The sequence below is a fragment of the Vigna unguiculata genome, chromosome 2 (assembly GCF_037176805.1).
Source record: "Vigna unguiculata cultivar grain cowpea cultivar isolate G323 ecotype 2 chromosome 2, ASM3717680v1, whole genome shotgun sequence".
NCBI lineage: Eukaryota > Viridiplantae > Streptophyta > Magnoliopsida > Fabales > Fabaceae > Vigna > Vigna unguiculata.
In genome coordinates, this window is record NC_140793.1 from 27,833,471 (window position 1) to 27,849,998 (window position 16,528).

The 16,528-nt window shown below is 30.1% G+C and overlaps 1 protein-coding gene across 1 annotated transcript; it reads left to right on the forward strand.

The window, feature by feature from the left end:
- The first annotated feature begins 5,137 nt into the window (after positions 1-5,137).
- LOC114172641 (MADS-box transcription factor 23-like) lies at positions 5,138-14,675 on the forward strand. The gene is made up of 8 exons (XM_028056978.2): positions 5,138-5,340; positions 5,455-5,666; positions 12,369-12,447; positions 12,714-12,775; positions 13,726-13,825; positions 13,921-13,962; positions 14,049-14,090; positions 14,235-14,675. The coding sequence occupies exons 2-8, from the start codon at positions 5,485-5,487 to the stop codon at positions 14,391-14,393; spliced, it is 666 nt and encodes a 221-aa protein (XP_027912779.2). The 5' UTR covers positions 5,138-5,340; positions 5,455-5,484; the 3' UTR covers positions 14,394-14,675.
- Positions 14,676-16,528: the final 1,853 nt, after the last annotated feature.

Consider the following 16,528-nt stretch of genomic DNA (forward strand, 5'->3'; position numbering starts at 1 on the left):
ATATCAATTCTGAAAAGATATTCGGTTGTTAAAAATTTAGGATTTAACAGAGTAAAAAAGATGTATATTTTCTTGTGTTTTTTATTTTTAAAAGTTTGTTTTTTTAGTACTCCTTATTTTTAACCTCAATTTTTGTAAGGATAATTTATTTATAAATATAACTCTCGTACGAATGATGATAAAGAACCGAATAGATGACCTTCTTCTCTCATTCCTTTTATCTAGTCACTAAATCACATTGTTATTATTAATTATATAATGTGTATATAATTAATTATTGGGTCTAAGGTAATTAATATGGATTGAATTTTATAAAAAATATATAAGTAAGTGTAATATTAAATTAAATTTGAATTAATTATCATTAATGTAATTTTATTTATTTAAAAGAAAAAACTGTTCATAAATATCGTACATGTGAGTTTCATATTTTATTTAATGTTCACCGATAAAAGTTAAAAAATAATTAAATAATAAAATAACTATGTTTTAATGTTGTTAAAAATTAAATATTATTAAACATAAGGAAGTTTAAATTAACATAACAACCAGAACAAAAAAATAGTGTTAAACATTTAAAAAATTTATAAAAAAAAACTAAAATATCAATTTTTTTTTTATAAAACTTAAAGACATATCTTTCAAAGGTTTACAGTCTTCACATTTGAAATTTTCACCTTGAGAGACTCTTGAAATGTCACCAGATATATTTTTTTCTTGTTAGTAGAGACTTAAAAATTTCAAAGTCATTCTTCTGTATGTTATTGTCTACAAATTTAAAAGGATATTTTTCTCTTTATAAAATTTATTATATGCATTTATAATATCTTATTTAATGTATTTAATTATTTCGATTTTCAATATAAAAGTGAAGAAATCAATGTAAATTAATTTTCCTTTAAGTGATCTAGACACGGGTTAACATTCTCCTTAATTATTTAATTACTAACTAAACTATTATCGATTGATAAAGAAGAGAAGTTGAGAAACATCATTTTTCTATTATCACTATACGACCTAGCATGTTTATCATTCTTTTGCGTTTCCCATTGGTAAAAACAGAACACACCTAAAATTATAAGTGATTCGATCTGATGAATGTCAAATATCTCGTCACCCCACAGTCCACATACAAGTAAAAGAAAACACCAGTTTTCAAAGGTTCACATGCTATATAGCTCGTAAATCCTTTTGAACTCGGTGATTACATAAATTTCATTAGCCATGAGGATCATTTCAGCAACCTAATACAGAAGCAGATAAAATGTTTGATAAATTTGTGAGTGGGTTGAGGATGGCATAGTGAGGAAGCATTAACAAAGAACATTGAGTTGAGAATGCACGATAGGTAGCTAGGTTTGAGAGATGCCTGAGGGTTCAGTTCTACTACTTTTGAGAGCCACGCTGATGAACAGTACACGTAAATTGATGGGAGATCATGAGAATCATAATTGGACAAGAGAAGGGACACACATGCAAGTCACGAGAAAAAGTGGTGTGGTCTTTTGGTGAGGGTGAGTGTATAGTTGAAAATGATTAAGTTTCATGTGCTTCACTGATTCAATGCCGCTAAGAAAAAGAAGGTATGAAAATGGCACGATGACCAGTAAAATAAAGCAGCATTTTCCAAAGCTGGAGGAATAAAGAAGTGGTTAAACGGGTTCCGTACACAAACTGATGATTGACACTTGGCTGAGTTGGTGCAAGTTGCGTTAATGAATCCGCAGACGTTGATCGAGGTGCCATCTGAAAAATAAAATTCCGGCGAGATCGAATCTTATTGGTGAATGAGAAGATGTTCACTGTTCACGTGGGTTGGAGAAATGATGTGTGGAAAGGTGGAGAAATTTGGAGACAAAGAGGAAGCTTTATGAGCATTTGAGCACTAAAAATTGTAGGCCAAATCGAGTATTTTTAAATTTACTAGGGACCTAAAAACCATGATCTATATTTCTAACTATAGTAGCGCGTGGGGATGTCCCAGTTTGTTTACGGGTAGCGCAAACAATGCTACCATTTTTCTCAACCTCCACACACGCGTGCCAAGGCTTCCCTCGATTCTCGAACACTGTTCTATCAACTCTTTCGCACCTCACTGCTCAACCACTTCAACTCACACCTTCTTTAACAATTCAATTCTTATTATTCAGAACAACATCAATCTACTAAATGCCAAATGCAGTTCTATATTTCTTGTTATTGTTGTTTTTATTCATACATGGTCACTAAGACGAATTTTACTTGATACTACTCATAATTCTTAAGCTAATGGAAGAATCTAAAAAGTTGAATTTATCAAAACATGAGAAAGTATTGGATTGGGATGGATATATGAGAATTTTAGCTGCTTTGTTTGAAGGTTGCTCATATTGGTCGGTATGTGAGGTGTATTGCTTTTAATTATTTAAAAAGTACAAAATTGTAATGTCATCTCATAGTCATATATGTTGATTCTAGTGTTGTCCACTTCATAGCCAATGTTTTCGCATGAAAATTAATTTCGTACATTCTTATAATGAAACTACACGTAATATATTATTCAGTTAGAACTTTTGAGAGGAAAATCTTTTATCTATATTCTTCTCTTCTTCTCCTTCGTTGACATTATTCTCTCCATCTCATTTCTTCTATGTGTTGGCACAAATCTCTTCTTCCCCTTCATTCACATTATTCTCTCCATCTCATTTCTTCTATGTGTTAGTACAAAAATAACAAGTGCATTGATCGCAATGTAACAAATAATAAGTATTTATGGTTCTCTCTCAATTGACTTGTAGAACACATGACAACTCTTACATTCAATAACTCAATTAGACAACAATATTTACAAAATGACAAAAAAAAATTAGTATTTTATCAAACACTTAGTGTGCAAGTGAAAATTAACATAAAATATTTACAATTTTCAAGATTAGATTTGAACCACTACATTCACAATCATCTCAGTTTCATATTTATGCCAAAATCAACTCACAGGCTACTCAAATTCTATCTTTAGTGACTTTTAACCTATGATAACTCACCAAGTTCAAATTCTTTGAATCCTCAACAAGTGAAATGCATTAAGTTCAAGACTCTTAAAATACTAATGAATGATGTTTTATCTCTAGATACAATTAGGTACTTAATTTTAGTTTTAGATTCAAAAAACATTTTTCTCAAGAACTATCAATCAAACCATGGGTGATCAAGTTACAACAAACATTAAGCATAGAAATAAAATATTAATATAGAAATGGAAAAACATATATATATTTTGGATGAGGTAAAATACTAACTTATCAGAACTTACAAAGAAAAAATACAACCTAATGTATTTAGTTGGATGAGGTAAAATTAGTTCATTAAGTTATCTGATCTAATAGACATTCCTACTTAACATAATAAAAAAAAGTACATCGAACATGAAATGGTATACAATTGTCTCTATCTTTCAAATTTTGTACATATATACACAAACGTAACAATATATATACATTTTTGAAAAAAAAAGAAAACTTATTTTGTTCAATTTTAGTGTTTACAAGATAAGTTTTCTAAATTACATATGATATTACTTATCATAGTCAAAGTCTAGAAAAGAATATCTTATATGATGAACATGTCATATTTATATATATTTTTCATATAACTCGAGATAATTTGATTATTTGTGTTAGTTCTTAGGTAACGTATGCTTATTGTATTTTATTTTTATTAGTAAAATGAAATACAATAAAAAAATGTAAAAGTTATCCTAACTTATATAGAAAAAAAAAGAAAAGAAAAACAAGAAAAAAGTAATCTTGTGACCTCTTCGTTCTACTTGACCAGAGAAATTTATGTAAATATTGGTAGTTAAGGACGACAAAGCGGGTCGGTCCGTGTTATTTTTCTCACTTTGATCGCTTAAAAAGCGAGTCAGATAAAAAACAAACTGAAAATCTTAATTCACCTTGTCAAAATTGAACCGTTCTTTTTAGCTTTTTAAGTTTTATATTTTTAAAATTTATTATATATATATATATATATATATATATATATATATATATATTTTAAAAGCACGATAATTATTTTTAAAGTTTTAATTGATTAACTAATTTTTGTAATTGAATAAATTAAAATAATTTTTATTTTTATAAAAAAAAATTCATTACAATTAATAATTAAAATTTAATTTTTAATATTGTTATATATTTACAACCTTCAAATAATATAATATCAAAAAATTTAATAATTTTTCATTAAAAGGAAAAGTGACAAATCAAAACATACTTTTCCAATCTAATTTGCTAAATTTTAGTGACCCTGCCTGCGTGTCCAGACCCATTTTGCTCCTGTTGACCCGTTCTTTGACAGGACAAGTTTGAATTTTCAGGCTGACTCACCTTATCCCATTCTCTATAACTTACTATCAAGATATGTTAGTTACAAGATGACAAATATATTAAAAAGAGGTAAGAAAACAGAGAAGAAAAGAAAACAATAAAGAAGCAAAAGAAGGAAGTCATCTTGTTCTCTTCCTACTTCACCAAACAGGCTTACATGTTGGTTACAAGTCAAAATACTAAAAAATAGCAATTCCTAAACATTGCAAATATTCTTCTTAATCAATCTTTCTATCATATGGTTTGTTTTCCACATTAGCAATTGCATCATAAGCTAACTCTTTGGAACTACAAGGCATGTAACCCATCCAATCTTTTCTCAAGTTTCAGCGCAAATGGAATATATTTCATTGTAAAATCTAAAGACGATAATACTACTAGTAATGTTTTACTAATATTTCAGCTACGCTATTAATTTGTCAAAACCAACTCTATCTATGTCTAAATAGAGCAAATAAACCTTTAATAAATTTATTTGAGTACAAATTTATTATATAAGAGTTAGTATTTTATTCATTTCACTTATAGTATTAATACAATGCATTATATTCCTAAAATAAATAATGTTTCTTTTTGCATATTTAAATCTAATAAAACTATATACCCCATTGTTGTAAATAAATAGAGTTGAAGTGGATGTGTGAGAATGGTTTAGTAAGAAGAACATAGTATGCACCTTTAACGTGTCAGAGGCTTATACGGCTGGCGGCGCCATAAAAATTCTCAAAACTATTGAAGCAATACATTTTATCCTTGAATACTTCACTGTACAAAGTATGCAAAAACTAAAGTCACTGGTTTTATCAGTGATCCAATTTTTAATTTAACCCCACATAGTAATCTGCCCCACTGTCCACTGCCACAAGCGGCTTATACACCTTTCACCCAGAAACTGCTTTTTCTGCTTATAAAATGGAAACCCAGCGCCACACCATTCTTCCCTTGCACCATCTTCAATAGCGTTCACAACCAAGTAAGAATTTTTTTCCTTTACTGAACTATGTCTATGCCTTCACTTTTTCTATTCATATATATATATATATATATATATATATAAATACATAACTCCAATACATAATTGCTTCAGAAACCCTAAACTGTGAACTCAAAGCTACAAATGGGAAGGGGGAAGATTGTGATTGAAAGGATCGACAATTCCACCAGCCGGCAAGTGACTTTCTCAAAGAGGAGAAAGGGATTGATCAAGAAAGCCAAAGAGCTTGCAATCCTCTGTGATGCACAAGTTGGTCTTCTCATATTCTCCAGCACGGGAAAGCTTTACGAGTATGCCAGCACCAGGTTTGATTATCATCACCGTCATCTTTTTTAGTTAATTGCAATAATACCATGTTTCTCCCACTCTATGTTTGTTCCCAGATGCATAATTATGCTTATGATTTTAATAGATCGGTACCAAAAGGTTTATCTGTTGTACGAACCTTAATTAATTCATCTCTATTTGAGCGAACTTCCATGTATTTTAGGTCTCACTCAACATATAAATCTCTCTATCTCTATAATGCAAAAAAGATAAATAAATGCATGGCTACAACTTCTGAGAGATCACGCTCAAGGCATGGACTTGATATATACATATAGTAAGAGAATCTTGTGTAATCATGTAGTTATATATATATCTGCAAAATTACTACAGTTACATGATTGCAGGAGATTCTTCTGATGCTAGACAGTCCTAGATAGCATGTGTATTCATTTGTTTCAACCCATATGAGTTAACAACACTTTTCTCAAGTTTCTGACAATGTATATAGTAAAGCTGATGCTGGATCAGAATTTAACCTGCCAGAGTTTGTGGGGTATTGGGAGAGTATCATCTTGGAAACGTAATAAATGTGCATTATGCTGAAGTCAATAATGAAAAGGGCTGCGGTTTGAATATGATAATATTTTTAAGGGACAATAGATATCCTAAATAACAAAAAAAAAAAAACCTTATCCTTGAACTCATGATGTAACATCACATCTCTGAATCTAAGCTTCCTGTTTTCCTCATCCAAAGGCAGAGACCCCTCAGAGAAGAGATAACTATATTATTTGTTTCTGTGAAGAGATAAGAAGAGGAAAAAAAGAAGTATAGGTATGATACATGATATAACATGACAGGAAGTGGGAAACTGTGGGAAAGTGGGAGATAGAGATAGATGATAAGTATTAAGTAGGTATTTGGAAAAATGGAATAGTGAAAAATCACTCCTCAGTCGTCAATTTCTTCTAGTCTCAGCTCAGCTCCATGCATGACCTATCTTATATTGAACATCACCAATCCAACCTAGCTATTTTCCTCAGAAAGAATTGGAAATTCTGCATAATGCATATATGGTTCATATATGGTTCATAAGACATTACAACAAACGATATATAGGCATTATTAAGGTGGAAATACAGAAATTGAAAGTAGAACTTTTGTGGGCATGAAAAGGAAAAGGGCATTATTAACCAGCAAATCATTGACCACAGAGCTGTAACCAACGTATACAGATTTGTTTTGAATAAGCAGATAGTATCTGATTAGATGCATCTTTTAGCTGTGTGATGCCCCATCAACCTAGTCTTTTCTAATTTTAGAAGGTTACATATAAAAGTATGCGTGATTCGAAATGTGAATAATTTTAGCCATGGAAACGATTGTAGCTGATGATACCATGGGTTTGATTAGTCGATGTCAACATCATTGAGGATGTGGATGTGTTAGGTAGAAGCACATTGGTGGCATGTCCCCTCCCATAAGCAAATGATGAAGTCCCATTTAGGATCCCTATCATTGGCAAATGCATGCATCGGATAAAGTGATGTCACCACTAATTTTGATGTAGACAACCTTATCAGGTAATTAAAACCTAGCTATCGAACCAATTTTTTGGTAGGTTTCTTTGTCATTATTGTTTTGGTTTCTTTTATAAATATACATATTTGGCCAAGTGGTGAGTGGTGTTTTACTATGATCCTCTATATATACTTGTTTCCTAGTCTTAGACCATGCATTGAACCTTTCGCTTTTAAACTAAACTTCATAACGTCGTGTAGAACAATAAGGACGCGTTGTGGATAGGTTTTCATCTTTTTTTTTTTTAAAATTAAACTTTTTACAATGATAATAATGAAAATAAAAATTGAAATCTCATACATAGCATCCAAAAGTCCTCACCACCCTGACCCTAACTATTCTTCTGGTTATTAGTTCAACCAAAATAATTATGAGTAAATAAATTTTGAATGAAAATTAAAAAAAAAAATTAAATCATAGTGGTAACATTTTTTATAGAACTTTTTTACACATTATTTATAATTTAATAATTTTTCTTCAAAATTGTTTCTCCAATTAAAATTTTGACCATACATTTAAGAATTTGAATAGACAATAAAATGTATTTTTTTAAAAAGAACGTGCTTTTAATCCTTATGCATAAGTGAGTATTAAACTAGTTGATGAATAATTAAAAACGTAATTTATTTAGAAAATTTATTTGAATGTCTCGGACAAATTATAAATGACGTAATAACTTGTTAGGTTAAAATCACTATGTTATACGTCAATTAACGTTGTTTTCTTAATATATATATATATATATATATATATATATATATATATATATATATATATATATATATATATATATATAAATTTCAATTAAAAATAAATATAAAAACTAGGTTGGGAACAAATCTTTTATTATATATTCATAAAAATTTTGAAACAGTTGAGTATAAAAAACATAGTAAAACTCATTTTTATTATTAAGTAAAATCTATTAATTGCAAAGTTACTTCTATTTAACTTTTTCAAAAAGCAAAAAATTTAAAACCTAACGCAAAACAGTATATTGAAAATAAAAACTATTTTCATTAAAAAAAAGTAACCATGCATTTTTAGACTTCTCACTGAAATTTTTAAGAGATCACTAACTTTTAAAATAAACTATTCAAACGTGTACTGTTTATTGTATTTTATCATTCGATTTTTTTTTTTTTTTACGAAAACCTTTAACCAAACTTACGCAATAGTATTAATTATATGTGTATATTAATGACTTTGCAGCCTAAAATTTATCTCATGCAAGAACAAACATTTTGGTTCGAATTCATAACTAGACGGTGGAAGGATTTCCTATAATTTTTCAAGTTTTCTTTTATCTATTCTTGTTATATTGTAGATGATATTACAATAAGAAAATTATTGAATAATGACTAATTTTAATGATAAAAAATAATTAATCACTATAATGACCAATTTATAAATAAAAATTATTGACAAATAAAATAGTTTCAAAAAAATATAATTGATCTCTAAATTAGTAACTAAAATAGTTTATATTATGAATTAGTATATAAATTAGTCACTAATATTAAATACTAAGATTTTGACCACAGAAAAAATTGATCTCTACTTAGAAAATTAATTTTTAAATTGGTCTTTAAATGAAATTTAATTAGTCTAACTCTAGATAAAACCAAAAGTAACAGATAATTTAAAAAAAAAATGAAGTGTTTAGTATTGGAAGCCTAACAAGTGAAGATATAATATGTTGTTTGTGAAGCCAAATTATTTCATTTCATGTGTTAATATTGCATATAATGTTTGGAATTTTACTTAAATATTGAAGACATATATATCAAATCCTTAGTTACATATCTCCAATAGGATAAAAAAATTTGCTTCAGTTGTGCTAGCTTGTGGCCAAAATCACATCTTCAACAACCTTATCACAAAGTATAATTTCACATTTAAAAAGATGAGGAAACCCTAATGAAAACAGAAAGAAGTTGAATTATAATTATTTGAGATATGCTTGGCGTACATTATAATACTGATAACAAAAGTTACAACAGGAAATTTGGTGCAATATGCAAAGTAGACGCACAGGGAAACATAACAAAAGCATGCATTACTCTAACATATGCGCCATGCAAGCTCGCAAAGTTTATATACCATAACTAAAGGTAGTACAAATTAAGAACTTAGGAGAAATAAAAATATCTACAATGTAATCATAAGAATGCATGAACTAGAAACATAGTGTTGGTATTGGGGTGTGGAAAACTCTAGAATTATATCATAATAGGTCAAGAACAAATAGTTAAATTAAATATGTATGTTTTTTCAAGGTTGCATGAGGAAGAAGCTACATAATTTAACTTAGGAGGATCATCAAATATATACTAGAAGTCATGAGAAGTTATAAGGGGAGAAGTACACCATAAGATAATTTGAAAATTTTTGTAAAGATCAAGGTGTGAAAAGAAAACTAACTAAAATATAAACGATAATAACTAAAGAATCAAATACTGTAAAAGGTCAAAGCCAAAGGTTTTTTTTTTTTTCCACGGAGCTAGTAATGCAATAGTTTATTTACTAAATAATATACCATAAAATTAAGGAAATGTTTAATGTTTTTTTTATACATATTTTTTATCTATATAAATATTTAGTAATTTTATTAGTGATTAATCTCTAACAACAGCTGCATGACGCAACTTTTGATAAAATATCCTCTATTAATAGCTCTCTTTTTTTTTTTTTCAGAACCCTAAACCTTAGATGCAGCTCTACTCATTGACTATAATTCTATATTAATATTTGAAGATTTATAATCAAAGATGATTATTGATTATGGATTGAATTTTTTAAATTTAATTCGGATTTAATAAAATAAATGGATCTAAAATTTGTATTTATTTTAGTTAGTTCAAATTGATTTATATTTTTTAATTCAATTTGATTTGGATTAAATCCAAATAAATTTGGTTTACTCATTAGATTAAAATTAAATTATTTTTAAATTTAAATTTGAATTGGTCTACATAAATTCATTGTGATCAAATCTAGTTTAATATAAATTTGATCACACTAGATCTAATATGACATGGGTTTAACTCTATCAAACTAAACTTCTTTTGACTAAACCTAGTTTGACTAAAACTCGATTAAGTCCAACTTGATTCGGTTTAACTCATCCTAACCTAGCTAGTCTAGGCCACTATAACATGTGTTTCCCTTGTTTGACCCACACTTGCTTGAGTTCAACCTAACTCAATCAAAGCTTGACTTGAACCTAACCTCACTTAGTTTAACTTGACTTGGATATGATCTTATCCAAATGGGATGGGTCCAACTCAACTTGATATAATAGATTTGACGTGGACATGACTTATCTAAGCCCAACATCAGGCCTACTCAACTTAGCCCAACTTGGTCTAACTCATCTCAGTCGTTTTGACTTGATCTAATCTAAATATATTATAAGTTAGGATTAAATCCAATTTAGCTTAACCTCACCTCGACCTAGCTTAACTTAAGTCCAAATATTGCCTTAGGTTTAGCCTAACTCAGTTTGACTTTGGAGTAATTTGATTTGACTTAGATCTGATCCAATATGAAATTGGATCCTACAGCCTAACATAATATGGGTTGTGCTTGTTCAAACCTAAAATGGATCTAACCTTGCTTAACTTAACTTTGGCATGGTCTAATCCTATTTGTTTTAGGTTTGATTTGACCTAACTTTGCATGATTTAAACTCAATCCAATCGACCATGAATAAGTTAGACTCAATTCAATTTTGTCTTACTTGACCTAAAATTTCATAAAGCTGGCCTAGACTTATATATTGATTTTAGATTTTCAAAACCTAAAAAATTATCCAATTTATATCCAATCCAGTGTAACTAAATGGATTGCACTGGAAATTCAAAAATATAAATTTATATTTGAGATAAATTTATTAAAATAATATTAATTTAAATCATTATGGATTAAAGTCGAAGATATATATGAATTTTTTTTGTTCAATATGAGTAAGGTAATCGTTCAAATGTGATACATATTTTAAGAGAACCTAGTGGAACCGACAAAAAGGTGGAGTAGAAATTCCGACAACTAAGATTTAGAACAATTGAACGGCAATTGAGCAATCAATTCCTAAACAGTTTATTGAGTAATAGTTAGCATGAGACGAGCCTAAAAATTACTTCGCTTTGTAGCATTGCAATTATTCAGATGATTAAACTAATGTCAAATGTATGTGTAATACGATTCTATTCATAAAGACCATGATGGTTTCTGAACTTGAGTCTTCAAGGGGTATGACATGAATAAATCAGAGAAAAACATAAAATAAGATAGAGATGAAAGTCTAGTAGATTGATAAGTCGAGTGAAGATTCGTCATACAGATGTTAATCTTTGATATGAATCGGAAGCCTAAACCAAAAACAAAGAGAATCCTCTCTTTAATGAAATCAAATTCAATATATGTCTAAAATTGTTTACATTGTTTTTGGTACCTCTGTATATAGACACATAAGTTTAAGAAAACCTGAAAACCTGAAAACCCTACAAGAAGACTCAAGCCCAAAACATAAAAGCATAAACTAATTTATAAAAGAAAGACCAAAGTCCAAAAATATAGAACATAACTGATTTCTAAGAGGAAATCCAAAATCTAAAAACATAAATTAATTTTCCTAAAAACTATCCTTGAAATGTGCTTCAAGCCATGATCTGCATATCCTTGGAATTTCAGATTACTTGTAACATCAGGAGCTTCGAATAATTTTGATCTTCCCATCTCTTACTCTTTGTCTTTGTCATAGGTTCTTTCAATTGTAAAGGTTCATCTTCAATTCCTTTTTGTATGAAATCTTGGAATAGTCTTCTATCAGTGTGATATAGGGATTGAAATGGATCGATAGTATTCACTTAATAAAATGTTAACCATCCTCCATTATTTCTTCATGGTCACCGATAATAAATATACGTCATTATGTGGCCATTTTTGCTAAAGAAACAAAAAAAGTGCATATATCTTGTTTCTACTTCTGCCTTATGCTGATATATCAGAGTCCAATTTATTGGTAGATATATCTCTCGGTGGTTTGCTGTGATATTTATTTTCACTGTGTCTTTTCCTATCTTTTCTTGATGAATGGAATTCTTAATTTTGTATACAAAATAAGAAAAATGGAAAGATTTTTTTGTTACCAGCATGAAATCCATAATTGAAAGATACAACGCATGCAAGGAAGAACAACACCATCAGATAAATCCAGAAGCCGAAGTCAAGGTATGTTCCTGCTAATCACTCTTCACAATTTCCTTACCCTTTTCAGGCTTAAATAAAAACTATAAGCAAGATATGTTTCAAACTCACACTTAAGTTTCGGACATATTATTAGTAGAATATATTCAAGCATTAAGTGTTACAAAATGTCTAGTTTCTGACATATCCGTTTGGGGAATGTTTGGATCTAAGTCAAAACGATAACAATGCATCTCTTGCATTTCTTTTCCCTCAGTATTACTTATATCATTTTACTTTATTCTTGGTAGTTTTGGCAGAGGGAGGCAGAGATTCTAAGGCAACAGTTACAGATTCTACAAGAAAACCATCGGTATAAACTTTTAAAATTTATTTAGCAATTTTTTATATTCTATAAAATTAGATAAAACAGGACATTACAGTACTATAGCAGATTGGCTGCATGTCATGTCTATGATATTTTGTTAAGATTTTACTGCCACTGTCTATTCAATCTCAAATCATTAGTAGTGACCTTTTTTTTTTTTTGTTTTTTACCGAAGTAATCCTCCTATTGAATTTGCAGGAAAACCAAAAATAAGATAAAGAAACCATGAAGTAATCAAAGATAGCTATACTTTGATGGGAAAAATAATGCAATGGTTATTGTCATGTCATGCACTGCCATTAAGCGTCCTCTTGTGTTTCTTACCCTGTCAATACTACCAAATAAAACAATTAACTCTGCACTGATCCAAGAAATAAAATGCATACTCTTCCAGAAAATAAAATATCATCACGCATACTTTCTTGCTAGGAAGAAACATGGACTTAAATATTTGAATATGCACACACTACTTTCTTGATCTAAATCTCTCACACAAATAGTTCTCTTTTTTTTTTTTCAGAATAGCATAAAAAATAGTCCATGCAGAAGAAGCACTCACTTTTATCTCCATCTTAGACTACTTACAATAAACATTTATACTATGTCTCACCAGGTACAATCCATAAAGAAGGTTGTGGCAGAATAATGACCTTCTTACTTTACTTTTTCTTCTCTAAATCAAGTAAAGGAACTTCACATGTCAATCATAGGACTATGTACATGTACACAACACGATTGGATTGAACACAAATTTTGACTATGTACATGTACATAACAAGATTGGATTGAACACAAATTCAACCGTAGAGTTCATTATCAATCTTACCCTACTTCAAAATAGTCTTTTTTCATTTTTGTCGATAGAAGATAAACCAACGGATTCACATATCTCATTAAGCCCCATGCATAAGAGCACTAACATTTTCAGGACACAGGCAAATGATGGGAGAACAACTTTATGGTCTGAGTGTGAGAAACCTACAAGATCTAGAGAATCAACTGGAAATGAGCCTCCAAGGTGTCCGTATGAAAAAGGTCAAGTGCTTTTTAAATTCACTAGAGAATGAAGTGACTAATCTCATTAATCTCATTACTAGAAATCGATTAACAAGTTTAGCCAAATTCTGCAGGAACAAATTCTAAAAGATGAAATCCAAGAGCTGAACCGGAAGGTCTTTCTGAAATAACTTGTGTTATTCGTCTCAAAACTTTTGTAACATTGACTCACCTTCACATTTTTCCTTTTTTTCACAAACAGGGAAACCTTATCTTCCAGGAAAATGTGGAACTTTACAAGAAGGTAAACCTCATTCACCAAGAACACACACACTAATATGCAAAATGGCTTCCAAAAAAATTACAAGAGACTTATTATCTTCACATAGGCCATGAAGTGCAACAAATAGAAAGCACAGATGCTTAATAATGAGGCTTGATGTCCCAGGTGTATGGTACAACAGATACAGCCACAGCAAGCAGAAATGCATTTGTTCCTCTTCCATTTGGTATGCATGCAGGAGGGCATCCACAAGAATTAGTCCAACTTCAGTTATGCCAGCCTGAACAAGAAGCTTATGAGACATCAGACACTGCCACAAAATAATGCTCAACTCTAATTTCGTCTAATATTTTAGTAAAAGAAAGCTATATAATGATATTTGCAGCTCAATAATGAATCACACAAGAAGTGAAGAGTTCTAGGCCTAGGGGATGAATATTTCTCACTTTACTTCCCTCGGAGAATCCCAGCAGAGAACAATGCACTCCCTGATATTGTATTGGTTATGTAAAATCTAATCAGTAAAATGATATTTGCTTGTAAAACTTCATATGAAAAAAAAAATCTTGAATAACACAGCTTGGACATACATTTTTCCTTCTTTAACCAATTGTTCTTGAAGGAGATAAACCATAAAGTATATGATATCCAATTCAAAGTTTCTCTGTTAAGCATACAAAAACACAGAATAGAGAACTAACCGGTGCTACTGTTAATGTAGAAGAAGATAAATATTGTATCAGCTCTAGATCTGTTTTGAACACAAGAAAACAAAGCCTTTACAATTATGAAGGTCCAACGCATCACTCTCATGTAAGCGAAATCATTAATTAGCATTTCATATACGCTATAGTAACACTCCATACGCGGTTTCTCACACATGCAAATGCTATCTTTTTGCATGCAATCTTATTGTCTGTAGCTGCACACAAATGCAAAAGTTCAATTCGCACGTGTTGGTGCTGTGTATGTCCATCGCTACAGAAATCCAATCGAACAGCATTTCATGGAAGCAATTAAGAGACATACAGGTTTAAGATAAAAATGGAATGATATAAATGAAACCTTTTTGCAATAAAGCACATACATGGCACGTTGAATGTTGATTACTGCATAGGGTGGATTTTGACGTTGTATTTGTATCGTATCCTCTTTCACATAAGATATCAAATTGATCGGTGTTTTGAGGAGAAACACGAAACCAATAAAATGAGTCTAACCTAAATATAAGAAATTGACACAATTCTAACTCCTTAATACAATAGATTTATAAGTTTTGATAGTGCTCAACTTTTTTATTTTATTTTTACGGCTTAAATATCTTTTTGGTCCTCATTTTCGTCGTGTTTGTTATGGATGGTCCTCATTCTGACAAAATGTTTAAAATAGTTCTCATTTTTTACCGAATGTTTAAAATGGTCCTCATTTTCGCAATTCGTGTTTTATTTGGTCATTTTCTGTAATGTCGTTTAAATCATTAATGGAACATTGTACAGGTGATACGGTTTGTATTAGGGTGTGTTACGTGTACTGTACAGGTGTGGTAATTAGATATTTGGAGATAAATAAGTGAGCTAGGGTTTTGGTAAGGAATGTTTGGGCAGTTGGTGAGTTTTGGCAATCTTGTTCCTCCATTCTCAATTGGTGTTGCTGCAATCTTCTTCTTCCTGCAATCCCATTATAGGTATGTTACGGTCCCAATCTTTGTGCACTATTGGTGATTCAACGAGAAATGTATTAACCCCGAGTTGTAACTGCGGAGAGATGGCAGCTTTGAGGATGGCAAGAACTCCAAAGAATATTGGTAGAAAATTTTGGGTACAATCTGTTTTTATTTTTGCGTTAATAATAAATTGGTTTATTGATTTACATAGTGGTGGTTCCAATAATGTGGGCTGCAACTTTTTTCAAATGGTGGTGTTGATGAAAAGGATGTCATCATCATGACACAAATGAGGCAGATTAATGATTTGGAGAAGTCATTGAAGGTTGTTGAGAAGAGACTGCAATTAGTAATAGGGTTCACTTGTGTTGTTATTGTATTATTCGTACTGTTATTATGTGTAATCTTTTAAAGTCCAATCTATTTTGTACTATTGTTAAATGAAGAAATGAATTAATTTGATTATGTTGATATTAGTCCCAACATGTTCAAAATGATATCTTAATCTAAGCATTGAAGTAAGTGATATTGATCTAAGCTTGGGAAAAATTAAATTGATCTAAGTCGGGAAGAAGTTAAATTCATAACGTTAATTCATCCTCATCAAAATGCACTACATCAATGTTTGGCAAAAGTGAAATTGAACGAAGTTTAAGGAAAGTCAAAATACAGTACATCAATAATGAATTTTACATCAGAAATTCCAAAAAATAACTAAGACGTTTGTAGTTGCTATCATGGCCTCCTCCTAATCTGTAATTTTATCCTAAACTGCTGAGATGGTTCTTCTGGTGTT